At 38.8% G+C, this 14096-nt stretch overlaps 1 protein-coding gene across 1 annotated transcript in view; it reads right to left on the bottom strand.

Moving 5' to 3' along the window:
• The window catches only part of AHR (aryl hydrocarbon receptor), a 55208-nt gene extending 41579 nt beyond the window's left edge, over nt 1–13629 (bottom strand). The window contains exons 1-2 of the mRNA XM_054384938.1: nt 13574–13629; nt 6086–6273 (exon numbers count right to left, since the gene is read on the bottom strand). Of these exons, the coding sequence (XP_054240913.1) occupies nt 6086–6273; nt 13574–13629 (244 nt within the window). The remainder of the gene's footprint in view (nt 1–6085; nt 6274–13573) is intronic.
• Nucleotides 13630–14096: the final 467 nt, after the last annotated feature.

Genomic DNA, 14096 nt, shown 5'->3' with positions numbered 1-14096 from the left:
TCTGCTCAATCTGACTTTGGAGGATGGATCAACAGTTACTGTGGTTTGTATAATGAAACAAAAAAACTCCAAATCTCATTATATTTAGGTGCTCCAGTATAGTAATTAAAACGTTAACAAAGATTACAAAATTTGGAATACAGTGTTAGATAAGCAACTGTACTTCCTGAGGTCAGGCTTTTTATCTTGCTACCTGTTCTGGGTTTGAATGCCACAGTAACTCTAACAACGTCAATCTCCAGAACACTTGTATGTTAGCAGAGCACAAATTACATTTTAAGCTCTGATCTTGCAAATGAGAGAATATTCACTGCAATAGGTACCCAGAGCAAAACCGAGAACAGAATGCTTAAAACTAATCCCACTGTTAAAAAAGACTATGGAGAAGAGAAATGCTCTGCATACTGGTAGTCATGAAATTCTGCAACAGCTGTGTGGAACGTAAGAGATACCTTCATATGAGGCATCCTTTCATACACCTTTGATTAAACAATACATACGGGGCAGACGAGATAAGCTTCAATCTCTATTCCTTCCAAAGGGAATTCTAACAATGATTAACATTAATCAGTGAAATGCTGCAGTGCCACAGGAAAAGAAAATCCACAGAATAAACAAACAGCATTTGAACCTGGTTTCTCCTCTTCAGTCTACAAATACATTGACAAACCAAGCTCTTAATTTGTGATATAAACAGAATTTTCAATTTTAGATGTTCTGTTTCAAACGTATTTTGATCATAAACCATATTAATCCATCAGGGTACAGGGCTGTCTAGCTGTATGATATGCCTAGTGACACAGCACTCCCAAAAAGAAAACGTTGCTGAGCAAGCTAAGATTGAGCATGTAATGATGAAAACACACATATCTTGAGATTTAAGGTGATGTCAGAACTCTCTAATCATCATTTCTAAGGATCAGATTTTAGGGCTTCAGAGCCTAAATCCCTACTTATGTTCTGTTACGTAAAATACAGGCTAAAATAGCCTGTAGCAGACAGCCACAAATGTTCAGCATGAATCTCAGGAGATGGGGGAAGTGGGGAAAGATGTTTAGAAAAAAAAAAAAAAAAGAAACCCAAAAAGTACAGCAGTGTGGAAGAACAAGCATGGATCAGGAAATACGTTGAATGGCATGATAGTCTGATACTGAAATAACCATACAATTCCAAGGTTCACGTTTTGTAATCATTTTGGATCGGGGCCAAGGGGGAAGAAAGTACAAAAGAAGCTATAGTTGGCTTGTTTAGTTTTTTTTTTTTCCAATTATTTTTTTTCCTCCAAGTCTCATTCAAAAATGTAAACATAAATAAAGAAATAATTCATATGCATGGTAGAAAGCTAAATAGAGAATGATATAATTTCCAACGGTGGAAACCAAGCAAATTTAAGTCTGAGTAATATTTTGACAATGCCTGAAGAATCACCAAGACAAGTGGTAGCATCTCCATTTAATTTCTTCACTTCAATATTGGATGGTATTCTACATAAACCACACAGTCTCTCTCAAACTACAGGGTGCTTTCTACCCTGCAAGTACAAAAAAATGGCTCATGACAGAGTCATGAATCAGTTAAGAGTAGTCAAGCCCACCAGAAGTTGCTGGCAACAGTAAATTACTATATGGCATCAACAAACACTTGAAAGCACTAAGTGCAGGCTGACTCCACTGCTCCACCCTGGAGAGCTTTAATATTTCCTGATGTGAGAGCCAGGAGTGTTCATGTATGCAGCAGGAGAAGGTAACATGAAAGGGAAAAAAATCACACTTTGAGGGGAAAAAAAAGAAAAAAATACATGAGGAAAGCTGCATTAGACAAACAAGGCATGCAATTATAGTAATAGCCTCATACAATGCAACCCAGGCTAGATCTGCTGTATTATTCTGGCCTCCACAGGATGAGTTTTACTCTGTTGTTTTTCACTTTCAGGTTTCTGTTTCAGAGTACCACCTCACACTTGGACAAAAGGCCATCTATCTGCTAGACTGTAGGTATGTTGCAGCCCTTCTCAATGTGACAGAAAAAATACATTGTCTCCCAGTTTACCCACCTTTCCCATCTGTACATTTTATCTTAAGCTATACTCTCCAAAGCAAGAACCAAGTACAACCTGTACACAGTGTGCTCCAACAGCAGGCATCACAGGAAAAATACATTCTATCGAAGAATATATTTTATGTGATGAAAATGGGTGCCTTGCAAATTTAAGCTATGTTATGCCAAGGAATGCGTGTTAATTATATTACAAAGTAAAATCAGGCAATGCAAACTTGCTGGAAAAAATTCTTAATTATTGCTGTGCTTGCCAGAATCACTTGCATACAACGTAAGAAACCAATTCTAAACTCAAGCAGAAACTTTCTTCTGTAATTGCAGAATACTGTTCAGTAAGCAAGAGGAGGGGAAAAAAAAGAAACAACAACAAAACCCAGCATATACTTTAAACCACAGGAATTCTTAGTGAAATAAATGAAAGGATAATTAAGAAGTGACATGTTAAATTTTGTTTCTGATGTATCGATACACAGAGCACAGCTGCTTCATTTTAGATTCTGCTAACCTCTCCCCTTAATTCTCAGTATACTTTTAAAAAGAAAAAACATGTCCCTGACAGTAGGGGGAAAAAAAAATAAATCAATAATACAAACTCTACTTTCATCCCTTTAACCACTTGACCAAAACTTGGAGAAGACTCTTTATAAATATTTTTCCTTACTGCAATGAAGTAGTTAAATGATTATCAATTCATCATATGATGACCAAAACTAGAGGCAAAAGAGCTTTTTCATTTAGTATGCAGGGGGAACACAGGCTACGTCTAAATGATCATCCAGTTGTGCTCCAGAGGCTGAACTCAAACTAACCTGCACCCACACAAAGAGCTGTTGTCCTACATTCCACTTCACCTTTTTTCACTGTTGAATGCACACATACCTGGACACTTCCCATCAAACCAGAGTGAAATAATACTAGGACAACATATAAAACCTTTCTTTACTGACTGTCAACAGACACTTGCCTGATTTATCCTAGTCTTAAAAAATAAAAAGCTTGTCTTAAGTCACTTTCAGAAAGTATCTTACATGCACAAATTAAATACTCCAGCAGTGACTCAAGCTAACCTGCCTGACTTTGAGGACTGCTAATCCACGTTAATACAGGCAGGTAGCACCAACGCACAACTGAGAAGCAACACTACCTTAAATCACTTCTTAGCTTGACTCACCACACAAGCACTTTGACTTTATAAAGACAAAGACTTGAGGCATTAAGCCACTACTGAAGTTTTCTTCTTGACTAAAGGTCAAATTTATATATGTAAGAGCATGCCAGAGTGCTTGATATGGGGATACAGAAAGCCTTCTGGCACCATGTGGATTTAAATCTAATCTGGCCACACAAAACTAGTGTATCTAAAGGGTACTGATATAGAAGGATCACTTAGCAGCACAGTAACTTCACTAAAACTACAACAATCAAAAGCAACTCCTTATCACAATACAATCACCAACAGAAGAGAGTAAGACGTTTTGAGGTTGTGGAAGAGGATGAAAAAAAAGGTACACCTAATTCCTACAACCTGAAATATGATGAGCATGCAGAAGGCTACCCCATTTCAGTCAACAGGATGGAAAAATTCATCCATCTAGCTCTGGATGGATTCTGCACCATCTTACTGACTGGAAGCAGAGGAAGATGCTTTCTGGCTTGGTTGGGGGTATTTTTATAAATACACACTTAGCTTTTAAAGTAACAACAACAAAAAACTTGTAGACGTCTAAGTGAGTTGTGTTCATTCAAATTGATGTCACTCCTTGAGATGCCTTTTACACAACAGCCTTTTTTTTCTCCCCCGCCAGACTTCCGCCTTCAGAAAACAGACGTTGACTCTGGATTATTTAAACTTGGAAAAATGCAAGTGTTTTCTTTGAAAAAAATATCTATTGTTACAGCAAAAAACTTGAGTTTCCTTTCAAGCAAGATCATATGATTACACGTTTATATTTTACTTTCCGCAGGAATTCACACACCCCCCATTTGTATCCTGTTATTCATTTAGCGTTTCCCTTTACTTCAGCATGCTGCGTTAATAAAGTGGACCTGTTGGCTCAGTCTAGGCACTCAAGGTGACAATCAGCACTTGCTCTTGCATTTGTCAGATTTATTCTATAGGGCTGTTTAACTACACTAAACATTCCTTCAAAAAAAACCAAAAAAACCCCACCAAACAGTTCTGTGAGGAGCACTGCATAGACAGATTGTGCAAGTCTAACCTAGGGGTTTTCAGGGTACTTTTATTAATTCTGTACTTCACAGCGCTAGCTTCTCTTTTGGAAGGTTAAGTTTCAACTGAAAGAGATTCCATGTTATTTAAGTACATAAAAACAGTGTAAAATATCTTGTTTTCCATACTGGATCCATCATAGTCATAGATTGGTTATTCCTGTTTATCTTCAGACACTGATGTTAGCCTTTAAACACCTGCAGATTACTGATTACTAACCTGATTTGTAGCCCTACATTTTCAACGGCCTGAAAAGAAGTAACAACAAGCATTTTTCTGCTAAAAAATCGTTAAGACAGCTTCTTCTGAAGCTATTCTGTTTGAAGGTATAAATTAAAACTTGCTTCATCATACCCTGTCTTGCACAAGATAACATCAACATTATTTATCTTCTCACACTTACCAGCCTTTTCTATTTATCCATCCCAAGTAAGACAAAAAACCTTGCAATCTTGTATATTTCAGAACACATAATTGTGGGGGTTTTAAGTTTTATTGGGACTAGAATGTCCTCTTCAATTGACCAAGACAACACACACAAGCCAAATCCTTTGTTTTATGGCAGTCAACCTGAGATAACCTCTCACAAAGACTCTGATGAAACTGATGTGCCAAGAGAACTCTTTCATTTCATGAAAGGAAATATTTTGCATTTGAAAAAACACTGAAGCATTTAACCAACTCTGGCCTTGAGTAGATTCCATACTAAGAATCATTCTAAACAAGCACAGAAACCATATTCTTTTGGCAATAAAACACAAGACATAGACTTATGAGCTTTACTAAATTGAAGCTACCAGACAATAAATAAAAACGTTCTGTATTCCTGCAGGAAAAAGTGGAAATATCTTAGCTAGTCAGATTTCTTCAGACCTTCCATCTATTGTATGGAGTCTTTATCAAGAGGCTGAAATACTAAAGCTTTAACTGATGAGGACAAGAGTTATTTTAATGTTCAAAAAACAACCTTACAATTTAATATCAACTCCATTGCAAGCAAGATTCCTTCACTACAGCTGATCAGACTATTTCTGGCATGAAGCCAGCTATTGCATCTCACTCTACAGAACAGCTCAAAGAGTGAAGGAGACTGGTAGGACACCTTGGCCAGCTCTGAGATTGCATAGGAGAACACATGCTTCTGGCCTAATTGCTACTTACAAGTGCTGCTGTATTACCCTTGCCAGAGCTGAGATCAGTGAAAACCTGCCCACACAACTGGAGAACCTTAGCTGTCATCTTAACACCACATGCTATGCATTAATCAGGGCTTGAACACAGGACAGACTTGGTCTCTTTCTTTACAAGTCACCTTTGCAATCAACTATAGGAAGTGGCACTAGGAAGGGGCACTAGAAATTACTTTGTATCAAAACAAAGACACTTTTGCTGCATCATTAAGCAAAACATACGGCTGATGGGAATTCATAGGACGCATTTTGTACAGACCGAGTTTTATGAAGGGCATTTTCAGAGGATTAAAAAAAAAAAAACCCAGCTTAAATAACTTTGAAAGTCTGAAGAAAAGAACTGTAAGACTCATTAAGGACAATATTACTTCCAAAGGCAAAGCTTTGAAAGGCTGTTATTTAAGTGAAATATAAGTAGTTACATTTAGTTTTCAAGAAACTGGAAAGGTTACTTTACACAGTTACATTGTATATACCTACATCACTGGAGGCTCCATTAAATATAGATACATTTGACAGCTGTAAGTACTTAAACACCTGAAATCAACACACAGCATGAACAGAACTTTTTAAGCAGTCCAAAACGAAATAAATTCCCAATCCTTACCGTCAAAAAAACTTTTGGCTCTCAGGTAACTGACACTAAGCCTAAGCACTGACAGCTTATCCAACTTGGCAATAACATCTTGAGGGAAAGGCAGCAGGCTAGCCAAGCGGTCCAACTCTGCATTCAAGCGGTCCCTGTGTCTCTTGGATGGATTGGACTTGACTCCTTCAGCTGGGGATGGCTTTACTCTGTGGGGGAAAAAAAAAGACAGACAAACACAGGTTACTTCCCAAAATGAAGGTAAATATTTGCCAAACTTAACCTTGCAGATCATGTTTTAAACTTTAACAAGCAAAATGTTTCTTCCCCCCAAGAGAATTCTTTTTCCCATTGGAAAACAAACAAACAAACAAAAACACCACACCACCAAACTAAGATGATTTTACAATCCTGGCCCCAACACACTGTTAAATGAAGCCGTTCAAGCTACAATGGCTATTCAAACATGCAACAAACATTTGAAAATTTTAAGATTCAGTGGGATTTTTATAAAAAGCTTCTCACACTTTCATTCATGTCACTTGAATTGTTCCAAATGTTCAGATTACAAATATTTCAATACATTTTAATAATATTTGTGTATAAATGTATTGGACTATACGCTTCCCCTTTAATTGCAACTTTATAATGAGGCATCCAAAACTGGCCAAGAAAACAAGAGATACACCTCAGTCAGCAGGTAAGATCTTTGTAGAACATTACTGAGCTCACCCTTTAAATCACCTCTCAGCTGAAGGCATTTAATTGGCATGACAAAGCTATGCCTTTGTACCTTGCCAAGTGCCATTTAAAAAGCTTTCATATGAATTACATACTGAAGTGCTTTAAACTTGCTGTTTTTCCTTCATACCCACCCTGAGCTCATACTCTAGATACCTGGATACTCCCACCTGCCCATGTATACATTACTCTAGGAACAGGTTTGAACCTCTACTCATTTGATTTATAATTGCTCATTACAAACCAATACTGAAACCAAATATTATCTGCACAAGCCACAGTAGATTTTATAACATTTATTAAACAGTTTTCTAATTAAAGAGTGATTCATTCTCACTTTTCCAGTATTGCAGTTCTATCCGAGATCTGCAGCAGTTATCAATTTGTGCTGCTCTGATAGAGGAATGCCGGTTCTACAAGATGTATCACTCATGAAAACACCAAGCATAAATACTCTCAGTAGTTAATTTATTCAGTATTTCATTTAGTTTCCTTCCAAGTTTTATTCTTATATCAGTTTTATGATGAAAAATAGTTATTCTTGCCACTGCTGAAAATAAAGCATACTTAAAAGTAATTTCATCCTGTATTTCCAGTCATATGAGTAGTGACAGAATAGACATCCCAATTTGTAGATTTTTTTACATTGTTTCAATAACACTTCTTGTTAGTTGAATTTCAAGTCCTTCTTTTCATGGGCAGTTTTTATTCAAGAGTCACTTATCAGACCCACTTGCACTTGGGTCTGGCAGCCTGTTCCCTAGCACCACAGCTGCCCTTTCGCATATTAAAGGAGACATGTTCCTTATGTGGAGTCTGGAAATTTTAAATTGCCATAATACAAAAATGTTGTTAACACAAATATTTTGTATTAGCAGCAACTACTTGCTCCCCAAATGGACAAAGTTAAGCTTTCTGCAGGATAAAATTGTCTAGGACCATCCTAGTGGAGCTTTATTCTAAAAACATTGAAAAAGTTTGAAAAACAGATAAATCAAGAAATGTGAAAATTCTCTCTCTTGGAAAAAAACAACAGATTCATCATCAAATGCAATGAATGACAAACTAAGTCTTTGGTTAGAAGTGTGCTTTTCTCCTAAGCTCTGCAGCTCACCATATCCTCAAGTCAATAATAAAAATAATTTAGTAAATCATTCTTTAACGTTTGCTTAATGTCCTAATACCTGGCAGAATATTCACTTGTACAACCCAATGATTAACACAATTTAAGTATAATTCTAACAAAATCAAGATCCAAATCACCAAATGTTACTAGTAAAAGTTAATTAAAGGGGTATTTTTAATGTATTAAATTACCAAAAACATGGAGACAGAGTAACAAATTCCAAACCTTACAGAGATAAGTTGTAAAACAATCAGTGAACAGCTCACTGCTATTGAATCAGAAGGGTCTACTTCTAAAAATGTTCAAAATATGCAATCTTTCCCAAATAAATGAGTACTAAATACTAAACTTGTCTATTTTCACAACTGTCCTCTGCTTGAAACATCTATAGGCAAGTTGACAAGTTAGTTGAAACTATATGCAACTATGCAGTCACCTCACCAAGCTGCTAGATCTTTACTTTCTAATGATACTTTCTTACTTCTAACTAGTGCAAAGCATAAGGATTTTTGAACTGTGGTATACAACATTTCCAAAGATTAAGTTACCACTATTTACAGCACAAATCCTATAATGTTCTCTTCTTTCGAATCAAGCACTGGTTTTCCCCAATTTTCCCCTTTGTTACCTAACTAAAATCCATTATATAAAAATGGATCATTCAGTGATGAAGGAAATAAGGGCAGAAATGCCAGGGGCATAAGTAGCAAGCTAAACCATTTTCCATCCACTTACATAAACCCTCGATGTTAAAAACAATCCTGGCTGCGTAGTACATAATTTTAATTTTCTGCATTGTCAAGATTAAATCCATGCATGTGTTTTATTTAAAAGGAGGGGGAGAAACATACTAGGGAAAGAAACGGATTTTAAGCTGATCTTTCAGTTCTTTTACCTTTCACATGAAATCTGAATTCAAAGGCCAGACAGAAGTCTCTGTACACTCAGTGCCACCAACCTGAGCTACAATCCTTATCAACCAACAGATGAATGACAAGCAAGCCCTCTTAATTCTTCCTTCAATAATTCTAAAGGATTTGCCATCATAACATTAGCTGACTACTATTTTCATGGGTCTGCTACAGACTACTAAATCAGAAGCTTTTATTATACATGCTTACCACTTGCACCTTCACAGACATCAACAACGCATTATTAAAAAGAAAGAGCACAAATACCTGAGTCTTAATTACTAAAGGACCTAAGTTTCACTATTTACATGCTAATTTATATTTTTAAAGGGATATTTAAGCAGTTCCTTGAGAAAATTAAAAAGAAAGCACACATCAATTTTCTTCATAATATGACAACACACACTTTGAAAAGGCTGCAAAAACCCCAATAACCAAGCACTAAAAATGATGCCTTATTAACAAGACTCAAGTGCAAAATGAAGTCAGGAAATAAAAGAATGTGTGAGAAGATCACTTAAGATACAGTGACACATTAAAAAATCCTAATTAGAAGTTCATCAGTACTGGTTTATTGCTTAGGGAAAACAGACATAAGGAAGAACATAAATGCTACTTAGCCAATGGATTTAATCTTTTCAGCTATGTATATTTTTAATCTAGTATTTAATAGTACATGCACTAATGTGTTATTCTTACGCATATTATTTAACTCAGTAGGTCAGTTAAATGAAATGCATGTTACCACTAAGCAAATATTACAATAGGTGAAATTCTCAAAAATTTTCAATTTATTTCATCAACTGAAGATTACTTCTAAGCAGTTACTCTTTATTTCCCAAACCAAATTTACGATTACTGATGATTCTTTCAGAAACAACAGACATGACAGACTATTACTCAATCAAAAGTTGTCAACACCTTATCTTGAAGGGCTAAGAGACCCTTCTAAGTAGTTCCTTCAGAAGGCAATGAAGGCCACAGGCCACTGAAGGGATAAAATTGTTTTTATTAGCCTCAATACACAGCATGCTGCTCCTCTGATGCTGGTACACAGAGCTTGAGTTTGCTCAGGTTGTTTTGGTGCATCAAAAACTCCATGAGATTGACAGGGACAGTCAGAACACCCACCAAGAATGAAAATTTTACATTCAGTAAACATTTCTTTACTGTTTAGGATGACAAACCACGGCTATTTGGAAAGAGAAAGAAAAATAAACACATGGCCCTATCTACTAACTATGTTATCTACATTTGTCTATGTCCATTTGCTGCAGATTCTCTTTTTAAAAGTACACTTTTGCAAGAAGACTGAAAACCAATCAACAAAAAAAAAACCCCACAGACCTTAAAACCAGTGAATTTTAAGTAGCAGTCTACATGCAACAAACAAGTACACCAAGATGGACAAGGTAATTATGTATGTATATTCTACATATGAGAAGGTTTATTGTGTCCATTTCAAATAAGAGGTGAAAACTGCTGTTTGTAGCAGATACTGCTTTACATGAAGGAATATTTTAATAATCATTTTTCTTTCTTAATAAACTTCAATTTTAAAAGCTTGTTCTGGTATTTCTTGTTTGTTTGCCTTGAAAGAATAAATAGTTTCAATGTATTTAAATATCTCTGCACTGCTGTCTGAAACTACATGATTAAGGATCGACCCATCCAACATTTTTATCTGGAGTACTTACAATCATAAATACATTTAAACTAACACAGAACAAAACTGATACACAATTTCTTATTTAGTCTGCTACAGAAACATTCCATTACACCTTTCACACCTGCGTAGCAGGAAAATGAAGGTCTCTCCACGTTGTTCACCGTCTGCTACATTTATCCAGCTATACAAAACTATTCTTATCTGGAGCTACATTTATACAATATCCTTCACCTAATGTTAAAATCTATCTACTGTAAACCCACTTCCATAAAATTTGCGTTTTATCTCTCATTAAACAAAGAGGAATCAAAGACTTTTTGGAAAAGGTGGGGGAAAAAAAAAAAAAAAAAATCAAGGACCTCCCACTGCTCCCCCAAGCTTGTGGGAAGGGAAACATCCCATGGATCTCTTGCCACCAGGGGGACTCGAAGCGTTCAAATATTAAACGAGGAAGACATTTAAAGGCTCCGAGGTTTTAAGTGATTTCTGTAGAGTATTACATGCAATTGGAGAGCACATGGTTTAGCAGGGCTTTTTTTTTTTTTTTTTTTAGATGACAAGATAACAAGATGAACTGCAGGAACAGTTGCCTATTAAGTTCGCCCATGATTGCTTTTCTTTTTCAGCTGTTACTGCAATTCCCTACTGAATCAAAAAAGCACATTTCAACACTCAGTGCTGTCAGGCAATTGCCTGAGATTCCCTCTTAGATTCTGTTCTGTACATTGCACACAACAGAAGCAAGGAGTTGCAGAGGGCAAGTCTCTTAAACTGGTTCTGAGTTACCACCATTGCTTTAATGAGTTATTTGCCTCTGTCGCAAGAAGTTTTTCTTCTACCTTATGTTTTTTCATGGCACTATGGCATCATATGAATTTCCATTTCTGGAAATTCTGGCTGCCTGTTGCCACCAGTTACCAATTCTCATGCTCCACACAGAGTTATATATGTAACAAATAAAATATTACAACTATCTACAGTAACAGTATCTTCTATAAAAGATACTCATCTCAAGAAAGTATCATCTTTTTTGCTTGTTTGTTTTTGTTTTGAAGAGCTGTGAATTCTGCTGGGAGGAGGAAATACCAATTTCAAACAAACTAAAATTACAGTAGTGTCAAACCTGTATTAACCAGCAGCAAGTACATCTTCTCTCCCCCACCAGTTACAGAAGCTTGTTGCCTTTCTCACTTTTTTCCAGCCTAAATTTATGGTCTGTAAATAGTTATGCCAGAAATCAGAGTCCTCTGACCCACTGGCAATGTTTTGTTAGATTGGTCTAACAGAAGCAGCAACCAAAGAGCATGGCCATTTTGAGGAGAAAACAAACAGAAGTGTTACATAAGTGTCTGACATAAAAATAATTTCCAGTAACCCAAGCAAGGTGGGTTAATAATCAGTCTCCAATTTATGGAGAAGCAAACTATTTTAACATGAATACTTTTAAGAAGAAACACTTTTCCCATTGGTCCTAAAGGACAAAGTCCCTTAATAGATAAATAGTTCCCACTAGTAATAAAAAAAGGTTTCAAGTTCAACTAATCCAAGCAGCTCAGCCAACTCAGGCAAAGAGGAGATACCTGGAAAAGGATTACTTATATAGGTACTAAAGTAACGTAGAAGAGCAGGTTTCACGTCCTCTAACTAAGGCTAACCAGGATTTAATAGCAAGTCAAACTTTAAGTAATCACAAGATCAGAAAACCTAGCCCTTTCCCATTCAGAATTTCTGAATTATTTGCCTTTAGCTACTAATAGCCTACAACAAACACATTTTTGTTTCTTCAAGAAAAACATTAATTTGGTTCTTAAAATCCAAATCTACAGTATGAATTTAATTAGGTAACTCTACACTTTTTTCCTTGGAAATGGTCAAACAAAGCAAACACCACTGTTTTCATAATGAAATATCTTTTACCAATGAATTTGTTTTGGAAAATGCATGTTTAGACTTCTTGTGTTCATCTGTAGGGTGAAACCCCAGCTATGTACATGCATTCATTCCAATAACTCCAAACATAAAGCAGCAAGCACTCAAGCTAATAGCCCTCCTCCCAAGACAGTTGTCTGCTACAAATCTAAAGACATATTTAATGAAATCTTATTGTGAATGATATTTGTCATTCTTTTAATGCTATTGTAGTCTTGGCAGCTATTATACTTCCACACGAGCACCCTACAGACATACCTGGGGATTTTTTGAGCTTTGCTTATTTCTCTTGCAACCCAGTAATTTAGCTCTGCTACTCTTTATGACCTACAGATTCTTGATTTTCAGCACAAGTTATTTCCTCTAGCCTGAAAAAAGCACTCTTATGAGAGCAGCTTTTTAGCAAAGCATGGAAAGCCTTGGACCCAAACCTACAGCAGGTGCATAACACGAGATTACTCAGGCACTAAGCTGTTCCTACAGTTTCAAAAAGATAAATTAATAAACAAAAAGACACCACGTAGCCGGACTACTTTTCTTTTTCTTCTTTTCTCTTTCGACCTGTGTGCAGCACCTCGGTTGTTGGAGCTGAACAAATGAAAACATCCAGTACTAAAACTGCTTCAACCCTCCCAGATATGTTAAAAATAAACGGTGAGAACAGGCCCAGCCTTTCCCGGCTCCGTCCCCGTGCTCCCCAAAGAGACACCTGAGCGCGCCGGCAGCCGCGGAGCGGAGCGGCCCAGGCGCGCCGCGGCGCGGGGCGGGGGCGGCGAGAGCGCGGCAGCCGCCCGGCACGGCACCCACCAGCGGGACCCGCTCCGGCGGGGTGAGAGCGGCCACCGCTCAGCAGCCGTCACCTCAGATGCCTCCCAATCTAGGTCAGCCGGCTGCGGCGCGCTGCCGGCACCGCTCCCTCCATCCACCGCCTCGACCCTCCGCCCCCCCTGTTTTTTTTTTTAAGAAAAAAAAAAGCTGCCAGAACCACAGGCAACACATCTCCCAGGCACCCCTGAACCTCACCACTGGCCGCCCCCGCCGGGCCTCCACGGTGCAGTACGCGGCAGGACCGCAGCCACCGGGAAGCCCGTCTGTCCCTCCCTGTCTCTCTCCCGCCCCGCGGGGTCGCTTACATTTTCTGCACAGGTTTCCGCCGCTTGCGACTGGCGTAGGTGACATTGGGATTCATCCTGCCAGAGCTCCAGCGCCCCGCGCCGCAGCCTCTACCGGCCGGGGACCGCCGCCCTCCTGCCCGCCTTGGCTCGGCTGCCGGGAGAGGGCGAGCCCCACCGGCGCAGCAGCCCCTAGCTTCGCTTCGCCCGCGGGCTTCGGCCCTACTGTTCCGCGGCCGCCCGGGAGCGCGCTCGCTCGCACCGGCGGTGGCGCCTTCTCCGGCCGAGCGAGGACGGGAGGCGGACGCGATACGGGGCGGGGATCCCAGGTGATCAGCGCAGGCTACACCCACTCGCCGCCCCCGGAGGGCACAGGTGTGCGGACGGCCGGGGTTTTCCGGCGCTGCTCACCCCACGTCTCCCGGCCGGCTCCCTCTGCGGCGACGGGAGGGTGCGCGGCGGCCGCCGTCTGCTGGCCAAGCGCCTGTCAGTGTGCGCCGAGCCGGGCCGCATAGCATCGCCCCGCCCGGCCCAGCCCCGCGCC

Source organism: Indicator indicator, chromosome 11 (genome assembly GCF_027791375.1).
Source record: "Indicator indicator isolate 239-I01 chromosome 11, UM_Iind_1.1, whole genome shotgun sequence".
NCBI classification, from domain to species: Eukaryota; Metazoa; Chordata; class Aves; order Piciformes; family Indicatoridae; genus Indicator; species Indicator indicator.
This window is presented reverse-complemented; position numbering and strand designations above follow the sequence as displayed.